The 13,679-nt window shown below is 38.4% G+C and overlaps 2 protein-coding genes across 5 annotated transcripts in view; one reads left to right on the forward strand and one right to left on the reverse strand.

The window, feature by feature from the left end:
• Positions 1-290: 290 nt before the first annotated feature.
• LOC138881001 (uncharacterized) lies at positions 291-665 on the reverse strand. Its single transcript, XM_070161188.1, has one exon. The coding sequence runs from the start codon at positions 663-665 to the stop codon at positions 291-293; it is 375 nt and encodes a 124-aa protein (XP_070017289.1).
• Positions 666-12,413: 11,748 nt separating this feature from the next.
• The window catches only part of LOC104234932 (alpha-aminoadipic semialdehyde synthase), a 33,949-nt gene continuing 32,683 nt past the window's right edge, over positions 12,414-13,679 (forward strand). For 2 of the 4 annotated variants that reach the window (XR_011403601.1, XM_009788580.2), the window contains exons 1-2: positions 12,414-12,571; positions 13,371-13,664. Coding sequence is in view for 3 of the 4 variants with exons in the window: in XM_009788580.2 (XP_009786882.1) it covers positions 13,416-13,664 (249 nt within the window). In the remaining variant the exon portion in view is untranslated. Of the gene's footprint in view, positions 12,572-12,636; positions 13,082-13,370; positions 13,665-13,679 lie in introns of those variants that run through there. The other 2 variants (XM_009788581.2, XM_070162454.1) reach the window with 2 other exon arrangements.

Genomic DNA, 13,679 nt, shown 5'->3' on the forward strand with positions numbered 1-13,679 from the left:
TTAGTTTCAAATTCAAATGGACAAAAAGAGAAAGTCATACCTTAGCAATAGTATCGTTTGAGTAATGATATGTTCCAATTGTTCGGCAGTTGTTCACCTTCTATTGTGCTAAGTTTGTAAGATCCTTTACCGACAACTCCGAGGACTCGGTACGGTCCTTCCCAATTCGGGCCTAGTTTCCCTTCATTCGGGTCTCGAGTGTTGAGGGTGACTTTCCGTAGAACTAAGTCCCCGATTCCGAAGTGTCGAAGGTTGGGCCTTCTATTGTAGTATCTCTCAATTCTTAGCTTCTATGCAGCCATCCGAACAAGTGATGCCTCTTGTTTTTCATTTAACAACTCGAGGCTAGTATTCATAGCCTCGTGATTTGACTCCTCTGAGATGTGTCGAAACCTGGCGCTGGGTTCCCCAACCTCGATAGTGATAAGGTCCTCAGAGCCATATACTAAAGAAAACGGAGTATCCCCTGTGCTAGACTTCAATGTTGTTCGATATGCCCAAAGATCCTCGGGTAGAACTTCTCTCCATTTTCCCATTGCATCGTCCAACCTTTTCTTTAGGTTTTGAATGATGGTTTTGTTTGTTGACTTGGCCTGTCCATTTCCAGTTGGGTGGTATGGTGTTGATAAGATCCTCTTTATCTTGTGCGCTTCGAGGAACCTCATCACTTTGCTGCCGATGAACTGCTTTCCATTGTCACATACAATCTCGGTAGGTATCCCAAACAGGCATATGATGTGATCTCAGATGAAGTCAATAACTTCTTTTTCTATGACCTTCTCGAAGGTCTGTGCTTCCACCTATTTGGAAAAATAATCAGTCATAAACAAAATAAATTTTGCTTTACATAGGCCGTTGGTAGAGGGCCGACTATGTCCATTCCCTATTTCATGAAAGTCCATGGGGATAGGACTGAGTGGAGTTGTTCTCTGGGCTGATGGATCATCGGTGCAAACCTTTAGCACTTATCACACTTGTTGACAAAATTCCTTAGTATCTTTTTCCATGTTGTCCCATTAATACCCTGCTCTAATAATTTTGTGAATCAAAGACTCGGCGCCGGAGTTATTTCCACAAGTACCTCCGTGGACTTCTCGAATAACATAATCGGTGTCCCCTGGCCCTACATACCGCTAATGGCCCATCGAACGTTCTTCTGTATAATGTTCCATCCCCATCTAGTGTGAACCTAGCAGCCTTGGTTCGCAGAGCCTTCGATTCTTTATGATCCGACAGGAGCTTTCCATTTTTCAAATAATTGATATACTTATTTCTCAAATCCAAATCAAGCTCGTGGAATTTATTTCGGCATGACCTTCCTCGACCACAGATCTCGATAACTGAACGACAGTCCCGGGGACAATGTCGTCTTCTTCGACCAACGATCCCAGATTTGCAAGCTCATCGGCCTTACTATTTTTCTCTTGAGGCACATGATCCAGGGTCCATTCCTTGAAGCGGTGCAACGTCACCTGTAGTTTGTCTAAGTACCTCTGCATTCTATCTTCTCGAACCTCGAAACTCTTATTTACTTGGTTCACCACCAATAGAGAGTCGCATTTGGCCTCGATGACCTCTGCCCCCAAGCTCTTAGCTAGCTCGAGACCTGCAATCATTGCCTCGTACATGGCCTCATTGTTAGTCAATTTAGAAGTTTTGATAGATTGTCTAATAGTACTACATGTTGGTGGCTTCAAAACAATGCTGAGCCCGGACTCTTTCACATTCAAGGCACCGTCCGTGAAAAGGGTTCATACCCCCGATGATGTACCCGATCCCAACAGAAGTTCTTTTTCTACTTCGGGTACGAGGGTCGACGTAAAGTCGTCCACGAAGTCAGCTAGGATCTGAGACTTGATGGCCGTTCGGGGTTGATATTCGATATCGTATCCGCTAAGTTCGATGGCCCATTTGGCTAACCGGCCCGATAGTTTGAGCTTATGCAAAACATTTCGAAGGGGATAAGTGGTTAATACACATATGGGATGACATTGAAAATATGGCTTTAACTTTCTAGATGCGCTGATTAATGCAAGTGCTAATTTTTCTAAGTAAAGGTATCTAGTTTCAGCATCTCCCAGATTTCGACTTGCATAATAAACAGGGAATTGCATACCTTGATCTTCTCAAACTAGTACTCCACTTACCGCTATCTCAGATACTGCCAAATATAGGTAAAGCTTTTCATCTACCTTCAGGGTGTGAAGCAAAGGTGGGCTTGATAGGTATCGCTTCAATTCTTCTAAGGCATACTGGCATTCTGGGGTCGATGTGAAGTCCTTTTTCTTTTTGAGAAAGGAAAAGAATCTATGACTTTGATCCAATGAACTCGAAATAAATCGACCCAAGGCAATTATTCGTCCTGTTAGTCTTTGCACGGCTTTCACGCTATCCACGATGGTGATATCTTCGATGGCCTTGATTTTATCAGGCTGATCTCGATTCCTCGATTAGATACCATGTGTTGATACCCAATTTTTCCCTATAATATTTTTTCAAAATGCATATATACCTCCAAAACTATGCATTAACATCAATTAATATTTTTTCATAATTTCTGCATTTTAAGGGTTTTAATTAATTTATCCCAGTATTTTTATTTATATAAGCAATTACTAATTGCATCACAAATAGTTTTATAATAATTTTGAATTTTATCATTTCAATATATACTAAGTTTTAATTATTTCACAAATAGCCATATTTGCATTTTTGGGATTATAATTGCAATAACTTTGCAATTATAGCCCATGCATGCATTATTATATGATTTTACTAGAAAATAACTTTTTGTATTTTTTAAATACTAAGTAATTATTTTAAAACATTTATAGGCATGAAAATTATTTTTATAATCTGTTAATTATTTTTAAAATTATTTTTATCAATTAATTGAGTATTTAACAAATAGCCTTTTTTATTTTTCGGACCTAGCCTATAAAACCATCCCAATTTCAACTCCCCAATCCAAATCCAATTAGAACTAGGACCAAATTCACCTCATCCCAAATCTAAAGACTCTACTCGGCCCCAAACTCCTTTGATCTTGGCCTTTGATCACAAAGATCAACGGCCACCGTTCCCCCTTTTCTTTTTTTTGTCCAAAAGACCCCTAAACCCTAATCATTTTCTCCCGTTCAGCCGCCCTAAAATTCTCTCCTCTCCGTTCTCTCTGAGACACAACCCTAACCCTAATCGCCACCACCAAAACCTAACCATAATCCCTGAGATTCCTACATGTTCTATGAGGTTCCACGATTGTTTCAGACCTCCATTGGTCTCCAACTTCTTCTGGTTGTTCGATTTTTCTATTCCATGAAAGAAATCCCAAAGATTTCGCCCAGATCTTGTTCAATAAGAGTCAGCCTACGTTCACCTCCGTTTGTGAGTGCTACTATCTCGATGTTTATGGTGCAAATCTCTGGTTCAAAACTAGATTCCCATTACCCTTCCCTTTTTTTCCTCAAAACCCTAATCTTTGGACATGAATTTGTCCAGATCTTTGTAGATTTGGAATGATTCTGAGTTCTTCAATGACTTTTATTTAAAGATCTCTTGTTTCTTACTGTCAATCGATTTCGATACTTTGTTATTTTAGGGTTTTGGTTTCCTTGATTATTGGTTGGTCAAATCTCTGTGTTTGAAGTGGTTTCAAGTTTCCATGATCGTTTTCTTTAAGAGTCATCTGATTCCTTTACTGTTACTTGACTCTAAGTATTTTCAAAATTAGGGTTTCTACTTCGTCTGTTCTTGCAAAAGGCTTTTCCGAAATTTCTTATGTTTTTGTTTAATATTTCGGTAATGACTATGTTCTATGTTTGATTGTTTGACTGTTCATTGTTTGCTTCAACATTTTGCCCGTTATTGTTTTGAATAATTGACTGACTGACTCAATTATCTAGGGTTTCATTTTTGCTGAAATGATTTACTAAATTTCTGCTTGCTTTCCTTAATCATGAGATTTCTAATTAACGTCTCTTGCCTATTTACGGGGTTGTTTGATCCCAGAATGGTCTCTAATTGCTCAGGTTACCTTATTTGTGTGATTGATTGATTGATTTATGGGTTTTAACCTTAATTGGTTGTTAGACCCACTTCTTGCCTTATTTGAAACTTAATCCAAGTTATTTATGGGAATAATTCCCTGTTTGTCTTCCCTGTCAAGCTTAATTGACTCTTTGATTGCTTTCCTTACCTTATTTACAATATTAAGCTACCTTGCCTTATTTGAAACTCAAATCGAGTTATTTATGGGAATAATTCCCTGATTATCTTCCCTGTCAAGCTTAATTGATTATTTGATTGCTTTCCTTACCTTATTTAGAATATTAAGCGGCCTTGCCTTATTTACTTTACACTACTCGACTCTTATAAGTACAAGACTCTGTTTCAAATATATACACACACCCATACCTAAGCAAAAATACTTAAAATTCTTGCTTTCTCTTTACTGCAAACTGCTGTTACATGTCTACTGCACTATCTAGTCGGCTGGAAGACAAGACTAGATCTTGGATCCTCTTTACTTCACTCTTTTATGGCAAAGTTCCAACTGGTATGCCTCTACTACTGACATTTAATTAATATGTGTGTTTATCAGCATGTTCACTCTTGTTTAAATCCATGTGTTTATCAGCTTGTTTACTTATGTTTAAATTCATATGTTTACCAGCATGTTTACTTTTATTTAATCCATGTGTTTACTAACATGATTGTTTTTGTCTAATCTACGTGGTTACTTCTGTTCAATCCATATGTTCAATAACATGTCTAACTATGTGTTTCCTAGCATATCTATTAATGTTCAATCTATGTGTTTACTGCACTAGCATGCCTACTACTGCCCAATACATGTGTTTACTACAATAGCATGTTTACTTCTATTTTTAATTAGAATTATGTGTTTCTACTTTCAACAAATTTGCATGTTTACTCATGTCTAAATTAGATCTATGTTTTGTCTACTTCCTTACTAGCATGGCCTCTATATCTAGATGTTCACCTTTCACAACTTTGCTCCTCAATCCCTACTGCCCCTTTGTATGTGATTGTTTGATCCTCAGCATGCCTTGTCTTTGTGTTTGGTCACATAGTAATGGCTAAAAGTAATTCTATTTCAAAATGTTGTTTGTTTGCTGGAACTTTTGCCTAAGTTCCAGATATTGAATGACTCTGTTTGCTTCTTGTTTCCTGAAAGTATAAAACTGCTTTTCTCCAAACTACTCTTATAAATAACTATCCACTTCAAAATTCTTAGAACTTCTAAAGTCCTACCCCTCCAGTGTAAGGATTGATATGGAGTCCATGAGCCCCCTCTGAACTTTGACACACTGGGGTTGGCTACTCCACACTGCATGAGTTGTGGATCTTTAAAGAGGACCTTGGTGTAAGCACTGACTTGGGTCCCTGAGGCCCTTGGGAACTTTGACACACCAGGGTACCCTCTCTTGCACTATGAGATATGGTACTTGGGACTATTTGAAGGCCTAGTTTCCCAGGTTTTGTTTGGGCCTATCGAGGCTCCCTATAGTATAATGTTTTTTATTCCTATAATTCATTTACGTTGGGGTTGTAATATTAATTTCTTTGTAAATAGATATTGGGGAAATTAGTAAAACTGGGAGGAATTATTATACAGATTTTTGTTGGGAACGGGTAGATATCATGCCTGTAGGTTTTAAAATTAGTGTAGTTGATGGACGTAGCACAATTCTGCTAAAACTTGCAAGAAAGCTCTGCATCTGTCTGTTCGAGTTAGCGATAGGCCAACAACCTTTGGCTCCCCACACGGTTGTCGCCGGCTACACGGGAAGGGGCCCCTCTGCTTACAAGTTTGCTAAGGATTGGCAGCAGCAAATTGAGATTGCTAAGGCTTAAACCTTGGAAAGGGCATCTAATGTTCGAAAGGCCCAACGGAACATCCTAGAAACCATGCCTATAGGACATTGCAATGTTCATCACTTGTGTTCTTTCTAGATATCATATCTATAGGGTTCAAATCAACTTTTGCAATCAGAAATCATATCATTGTGTTGTTTGTTTGCGTGCATTTTAGATACCATGACTATAAGTTAAAAAATCAATCTTGCACTTTTAGATATCATGCCTATAAGTTTCAAATCAATCTCCTACATTTGGGAGTCATGCTAAATAGGATTTCAGCATATTTAGCATTTAGAAACCATGCTTATAGGGTAAAATCAATCTTGCATTCTGGACACTTTGCCTATAATTTAAAATCAGTCTTTGCATGCCAACAAGGTTTTAAAACTAATTGTGGCATTTAGTTTCCATTCTCTAAATCAGTCCTCACATCTAGACAGCATGCCTATAGGGTCTAATGAACCAAACTGCCTGTTCAAAATTGTTTACTGGTTTATTGTACTTCCTATTAATTAGATACCATGTTTATAGGACATCACCGATACATGCCTAGGCAAGCCTGTAGGGCAATTAAAATCCTGTAAGCTGTAAAACTGTGCTTTTGTTAACTGTCTAGATTTAGTAATCCCCTCTAAAATCAGTAGGCAACTGATTAGGTATTGGTTCACTGCTTTAATAAAACTTTGCATATGTTTTGATTTGTGCTCACCTAGATATCCTGTTATTAGGATTTTTTTAGAAGTGTCTGAAACACTGTTGTTTGAGACGTGCACTTGCATGCTCTATTTGTGGAGGTAAAATGTGAGCCTTTTAACAGTTCTATCATTGGTCTAGTCTTACGTTTTTTGTTTGTCACCTAGAGTTTTCTCCTTTTAATTATTGTAGGAGAGTCTAGGTCCACCTTAACTAGAAGTCCTAAATATCTCTGGGACTATATAAATAAAGGGACGAGTAGTGTATGCATAGGATACATATTAAGTTTACTAGAACGCTTTAGGCTATGACCAAGGGGAGGGTAATTGGGTAGTAAAGGATATGATGACATGTGCGCTAATGCCACGTGTAACTCCTCTAATTGAGGAAGGTTTACTTGGTATTGTACAGATGTGATCCTATAGGCTAACAAACTTAGGACTTACCTCATCTTATTTGCATATGTGTGCTTAGACTACTTATCTATTAAATCTCCTTTATCTTATATGTGTGCTTAGACTGTCTATCTGTTAAATAACTAATTCACAAAAAATAAGTTTGGCTGGGTGTAGACCTCGAGGGGTGACTAACACCTTCCCCTTAAGGTTATTTCAAGCCTTACCCAAGTCTCTGGTAATGCAAACCGATTTTACGAGTTATTTGCTCTAGGTTCCCAAACGCACCTTAAATCCGTTAGGTGGCGACTCTTCAAATTCAAATACCCAATTCCCAAAAGAAAATGAGTTGTTCCCAATAAATGTCAAAACCTGGACTCCTCGAGGGAAAAGGGGGCGCGACACCATGAAGCCAAAAAACTTGCCGAGCCAACTCCGAAGGCACATTTTTTCGGGTTAAGTTTCATGTTGTACTTCCTCAAGATTTTGAATATTTCATGCAAATTAGTTAAATGGTCCTCTGCGCGCAGGGACTTAACAAACATATCATTAATGTAAACTTCCATCGTTTTACCTATATGTTCCTTGAACATGTTGTTAACTAAGCGTTGATATGTGGCTCCAGCATTTTTTAGCCTGAAGGGCATTACATTGTAACAGTATGCTCCAAACTTAGTGATAAACGAGGTCTTCTCCTGGTCCTCCAGGTTCATCCGAATTTGATTATACCCGGAGTAGGCATCGAGAAAGGTTAGAATCTCGTGTCTGGTCGTGGATCCAATCATGTGATCGATGTTAGGCAATGGAAAAGAGTCTTTAGGGCATGCCTTGTTTAAATCTTTATAATCTATGCACATTCTAAGTTTGTTTCCTTTTTTAGGAACTACAACTATGTTGGCTAACCATTCAGGGTATTTTACCTCCTGAATAGACCCTATTTTAAGAAGTTTGGTTACCTCGTCCTTTATGAACGTGTGCTTTACCTCGGACTGGGGCCTCTTTTTTGCTTGACCGGTTTGAACCTCGGATCGAGGCTTAGCCGGTGTGTTGTTATTTCCGATGGAATTCCTGTCATATCTAAATGGGACCAAGCAAAGCAATCCATATTATCAATAAGAAATTGAATGAGTTTTTTCCTGAGTTCGGGGGTTAATCAGAGTAAGAAAATCCTCTTCTTCGTCTTCGATTACCTATTCCTCCGGCTTGATCGGGACTGGGATCGGTGATTGCATCGGTATCGGTGTCACTTCATCTACTGCAAACATTTCCTTTGCGGCATGTTGTTCTCCATATACCGTTTTTACACCATCCTCTGTGAGGAATTTCATCATCTTGTGAAGGGTCGAAGGTACTACCCTCATGTTGTGGATCCACGGCCTCTCGAGAAGTGTATTATACCTCATGTCGCCTTCGATGATATGGAATTTTGTATCTTGAATGTTTTCGGCCATATTCATTGGTAGGATGATCTCCACCTTCTTTATTTTGCTTGCCATGTTGAACCATTTAGGACTCGGGATGCTGGTACAATTTGGTCTTGCAGGCCGAGCTGCTCTATGACCCTCGATCTGATTATATTTGTTGAGCTACCTGGATCCACTAGAACATGTTTAACTTGAGTTTTATTTAAAAGAAAGAGATTACTAGGGCGTCATTGTGCGGCTGAGATATGCCTTCTGCTTCATCATCATAGAATGATAGAGCATCCTCGGGCATATAGCTCCGAGTCCATTTTTATCTGATGATCGACACCTTGGTGCGTTTGAATACAGGTCTTTGTGGGACATCGACATCGCCTACGATCATGTGGATTACATGATGTGGTTCTTCCTGCTCATTTTTTCTTGCATATCTCTCCCTGAAGTGGTTCCTAGCTCGATCGATGAGAAATTCTCGAAGGTGACCCTCGTTGAACAACTGAGCTACCTCCTCTCTTAGTTGCTTGCAGTCTTCGGTTCTATGGCCATGTGTGCCATGATAGTACACATCAAGTTCGGATTCCTTTGAGAGGGATCGGTTTGTATAGGCTTGGGCCACTTGGTATCTTTGATCCTTCCAATAGCTAACACAATCCCTTATGCGTCTACACTGAAATAATACTCTAACAATCAAGGTGCCTCCGTGGGGTTGGTATGTTTATCGAACCCATTCTTACTCATTAGTCCCGAGGGCTTTTACCTTGATCATTTCTCCGATCATTTCGAGGTATGTTACGACCCGAGCTGTTGTTTCTCCGATTGATATATGGCTGATACCGTTCTTTATTGGATCATGATTCCCTATCTATATCCCTTGGGGGATTAGCTGTCGACCTGTTAGGATGAACTGAGTCGTTGTTATATTACGACCCGAGCCGTTGTTTCTCCGATAGACATATGGTTGATATCGTTCTTTGTTGGATCATGATTCCTTATCTATATCCCTCGGGGACTTAGCTGCCGACCTATTAGGATGAACTGAGCCCGAGGGGGTTCCTAACTAGTTGTCCTCGACCCTAATCTTTGATTGGTAACGGTTATGTACGTCCGACCACGTCACAGCTGGGTACTCTATTAGATTCTGCTTTAATTATCGAGACGCAATCGCACTTATTTCATTCAAACCCTGCATAAAAGCTTGTACTGCCCAGTCATCAAAGATCGGTGGTAGTTCTATTCGCTCCATCTGAAACCTAGACACGAACCCCCTTAACATCTCGTCATTCCGCTGTTTTATCTTGAAAACGTTCGATTTCCTTGTTGCCATCTTTATGTCCCTAGCGTGTGCTTTCACGAAGGCATTCGCTAACATAGCAAATGAATCAATAGAGTTTGGGGGCAAGTTGTGGTACCAAATCATGGCTTCTTTCGACAATGTTCCCCCAAAATTTTTCAACAATATTGATTCGATCTCGTCGTCATTTAAGTCATCTTCTTTGATCCCGCAAGTGTATAAAGTAATATGCTCGTTAGGGTCGGTTGTCCCGTTATATTTTGGTATATCAAGCATACGGAACTTCTTGGGGATGGGCATCAGAGCCGCACTCGGAGGGAACGGCTTTTGTATGAACTTTTTGGCATCCAAACATTTCAAGACTGGTGGTGCCCCCGGTATTTGATCAACATGGGAGTTATAAGTCTCCACCTTTTTGTCATTATCCTCAATCTTCTTTTATCCGGACTCGTTTGATCTTTCCGGCACCGGTTCAGTACGTCGAGTATTCTCTGGTTCGGCTACACTTGGAGTTTTATTCTGATTTTGAAGTTGAGCAATGGCAATTTGTTGAGCTTGTAGCATCTCGAATATCACTTGGAGGCTGATTCCTCCATCTCCTACACCCGGTGTTCTCTACCACCATATCAGACTTCCTTGCGTACACTTGCTCCGAGGTCTACACCTAGATCTGCATTCAAAGAAATGTGTGAACTAACATCCACTGGTTCTACATGTGGCACTTTCCCAGGGTTTATTGGTGGTACATCGACCCCCCAGAGCAACTATGTTGTCATTTTCTCCGGGGAACCCAAGACCTTCGTTGTCATGAACATGTGCGTTTTGTGAGCTAGACATGTTCAACATGAGAATCAAAAATTCTTGACAAGAAAAAGTGTAAAAATAACGTGTGTTATGAGAATCAGTAATGAAATAATCACTATTATCTTTAGTCCCACGGTAGACGCCAAATTGTTTCCCTAAAAAATACGAGTAACAATTAAATTTAATTTGTGGTTTTAAAGATACGTGATTTAGTTCAATACCAATTAATAATCAAGAAATATGAAGTATAGATGAAGAAAATAAGTAAGATCAAACCAGTAGATAGGTCAGTCTTGACCTCGAGCCTAGTAACTTCGAGACGAGCTAGAACAATAAAGCAAGAATAGTAAAACTAAAGGACAATTCCGATGAACAATGAGCAAAAAGTAGGGTAGTATATTCTTTTCCAATGATTAGATGATCTTTAAAAATGATTGGGGTCCCCTTTATATAGGAGGGGATCCCTAAATAAGGTACATTTTCATTTACAGTAAGAAATCTTATTAGGATGGTTGTATAACTGCCTGGTGCAGATTTGTACTAATTCGTACAAATCTATTCTGGAATTTACGCCATGATCTTGGTGACGTGGCGAGAATCTTGTCCTTCTGTAACAAACTCATAATGGCACTATCTCGGAGTCGATCATACTTGGCTCCGATATTCCTTGAACACTGAAGTCTTCGAGCCTCTTATTCTGCCTTCGATCCCGGACTTGATCTTTATCGAACTCCTACCCTCGGTGCGACGTCTCGAGCCTACTAAATCGGGGCACATGATTTCACCGTATACACAATTACATAAATCCTCTATAATCTATTTCTCTCTAATTAGTTATTTCACTTGTATAAATCCTCTATTATCTATTTCGCTCTATGACAGGCAATATTCCAACACTCAATTTAAAACAAAAATATAGCAGCAAGTAAGCTTGCAGATTCGAGATTGCCAATTCTCGACTCTAAAGTTTAAAAGAGAAACAATAAATCTACGTGAGTTTTGTCTAATTTAATTTTTCTCGTCTAAATCGTCTTTGTTTAAAAGGTTATTTCAAGTGCATTCTAAATCTATTTTTTGCTTATTTAGATTATCTTGCGTCTATGATGACAATTTATCTTTATTGTTTTTGGGTAATTACTATTTACTACAACCTTGTTGAATCAATTGATAAAAATTAAATATTGATCACACACAAATTCGATAACAAAAGAAATTGTACACATGCATTGCCATTGTACTCTAATAAAACGGAAAAAATAATGTGTTGCTACTATATTTAATCAAGACAGGACAAGAGTGAAAGGAAACAAATTAAACAAAAACAAACGCGAAGGAAACAGTGGTAGCAGTTCACATGGAATGGCAAAAGGCCAAAATGTATTCTTGTACTTTACTTTCACTGTTAGAAATTTATTTGGCAGTGTTTGATATGGTAAGAAATCAAACCAAAAAAAAAAATGGTTTTGAAATTTTAAAAAATAAATACATCATAAAAATTTTGTGCCTATAATAATGTGTCGTTAAGAATAAAAAAAAATCGAAACTAAAAATATTTTTAAATTATTAAAAAGATGTCTATTTTTTTTTAAAATAAAGTGACAAAGAAATAGTGTCACGTGGAATAAAACAGATGTAATATCTCTTTCAGCTGACACAAGAGGAAGAAAAAAAAACTAATATAGGCAGAGCAGTTCACGTAGAAGGGGAAAAGGACAAAAGGAGTTGCTGTGGAAGTGAATGACACGTAAACATTGGGCAGTTACGTTAGTTAGACTCAACATCAACACCAAATACGTGGAGATTTTCCTCTTTTCTCTACGAAGAAAAAATTGCTATCAAATCCATTTCGATCAAGACGACACGTCAGTTCCCAGTCTCTATCTCTATACCGAAATTATATTGTACCAATCAAAATCACATTGAAATACTTTGCTTGTTTTGGTGACTGCTTCTCACTGGATTACCACTATCAATAAATACTTGCTCTTTCTCTGATCAAATTACAACTTTTCATGCTGTCCATTATTGGCTTCACATTTAAAGAGAAGTCGAAGAGAAAGAAGTACAATTAGTTTACAAGTCAGGTAAAAAGAAATTCATGTATATTCCATGGATTCCCTTTTTGCTTTTCTCCTTTTTCGCCCCTCACTTTTTCGGTCTATTCAGCTTTTGCATGTGACTCTCTGTGTGTCTGTGTGTGTGTTTGTTCCCCTGCAGTTAAAACTATTGCAGAGTTTTTTTTCTTTTTTTCCTCGTTGACACGAAATGATCAGGAGCGGTGAAGTGGGGGATTTCTGTAATGTTTGCAACTTTTATGTGAATTTTATGTTGTAATTTTAGCAAAAATAAGAGTGATCGTTTTGGTCATTTCACAGTTAACTCCACCTCATCCTGTCAACATTACTCCTGATCATCTGTTTCAAATTTTTAGTTAAAACACAATTTCACTTATTTCCACTAGTTGTTTTATCTAGTTAGGTTGTTGCTCTGAGGCTTAGAGTACTGGGATAGTGTACAGGAAGTTAATGTAGTACTCCCTCCGATTCAATTTAGATAGAAGTAATTTGACTCGGCACAGAGTTTAAGAGAGAAGGGTAAGATTTTTGGAACTTGTGGTCTTAAAAAATTTAAGGGGTAAAAGCTTTGTAGGTTTATTTGTGTGGTTATAAAAGCTTTTCATCAAGGGTAAAATGGATAAAATAAAAAGTTTAAAGTTGATTTATTTCCAATTATAAAATATTTCATTCTTTTTTGAACGGACTAATAAAGAAAATGTGTTATCTAAATTAAAATGGAGGGAGTAGTTATTTTCTAATTAATTGAAAAATCAGTTGATGCTAATATGCTCATTGTTTGTGTTGTTTCTTTCTTTTTTCCTCCAAGACTGATTTGCTAAAATTTGGTCGAGAGATTCTTGGTCCAGTCATAATGTTTGGAAATGGAGTAGTTGGTATCCTCTCAGAGGCGACCAACAAATGGGAGAGACGAGCTCCTCTGACTCCTTCACACTGTGCTCGATTGCTGCATGGTGGGAGGGGTAAGACTGGAGTGTCGCGCATCATCGTGCAGCCATCCACGAAGCGTGTTCATCATGATGCTCTCTATGAGGACGTTGGATGCGAGATTTCTGAGGACTTGTCCGACTGTGGTCTCATATTGGGTATCAAACAGCCCAAGGTACTAACTTTTTTT

The sequence above is a fragment of the Nicotiana sylvestris genome, chromosome 11 (assembly GCF_000393655.2).
Source record: "Nicotiana sylvestris chromosome 11, ASM39365v2, whole genome shotgun sequence".
In the NCBI taxonomy this organism is placed as follows: Eukaryota; Viridiplantae; Streptophyta; class Magnoliopsida; order Solanales; family Solanaceae; genus Nicotiana; species Nicotiana sylvestris.

What these genes read in the sequence shown, in the direction of transcription:
- LOC138881001 (XM_070161188.1), bottom strand. Translation starts at nt 665, where the DNA reads ATGAGGTTCCTCGAAGCGCACAAGATAAAGAGGATCTTATCAACACCA.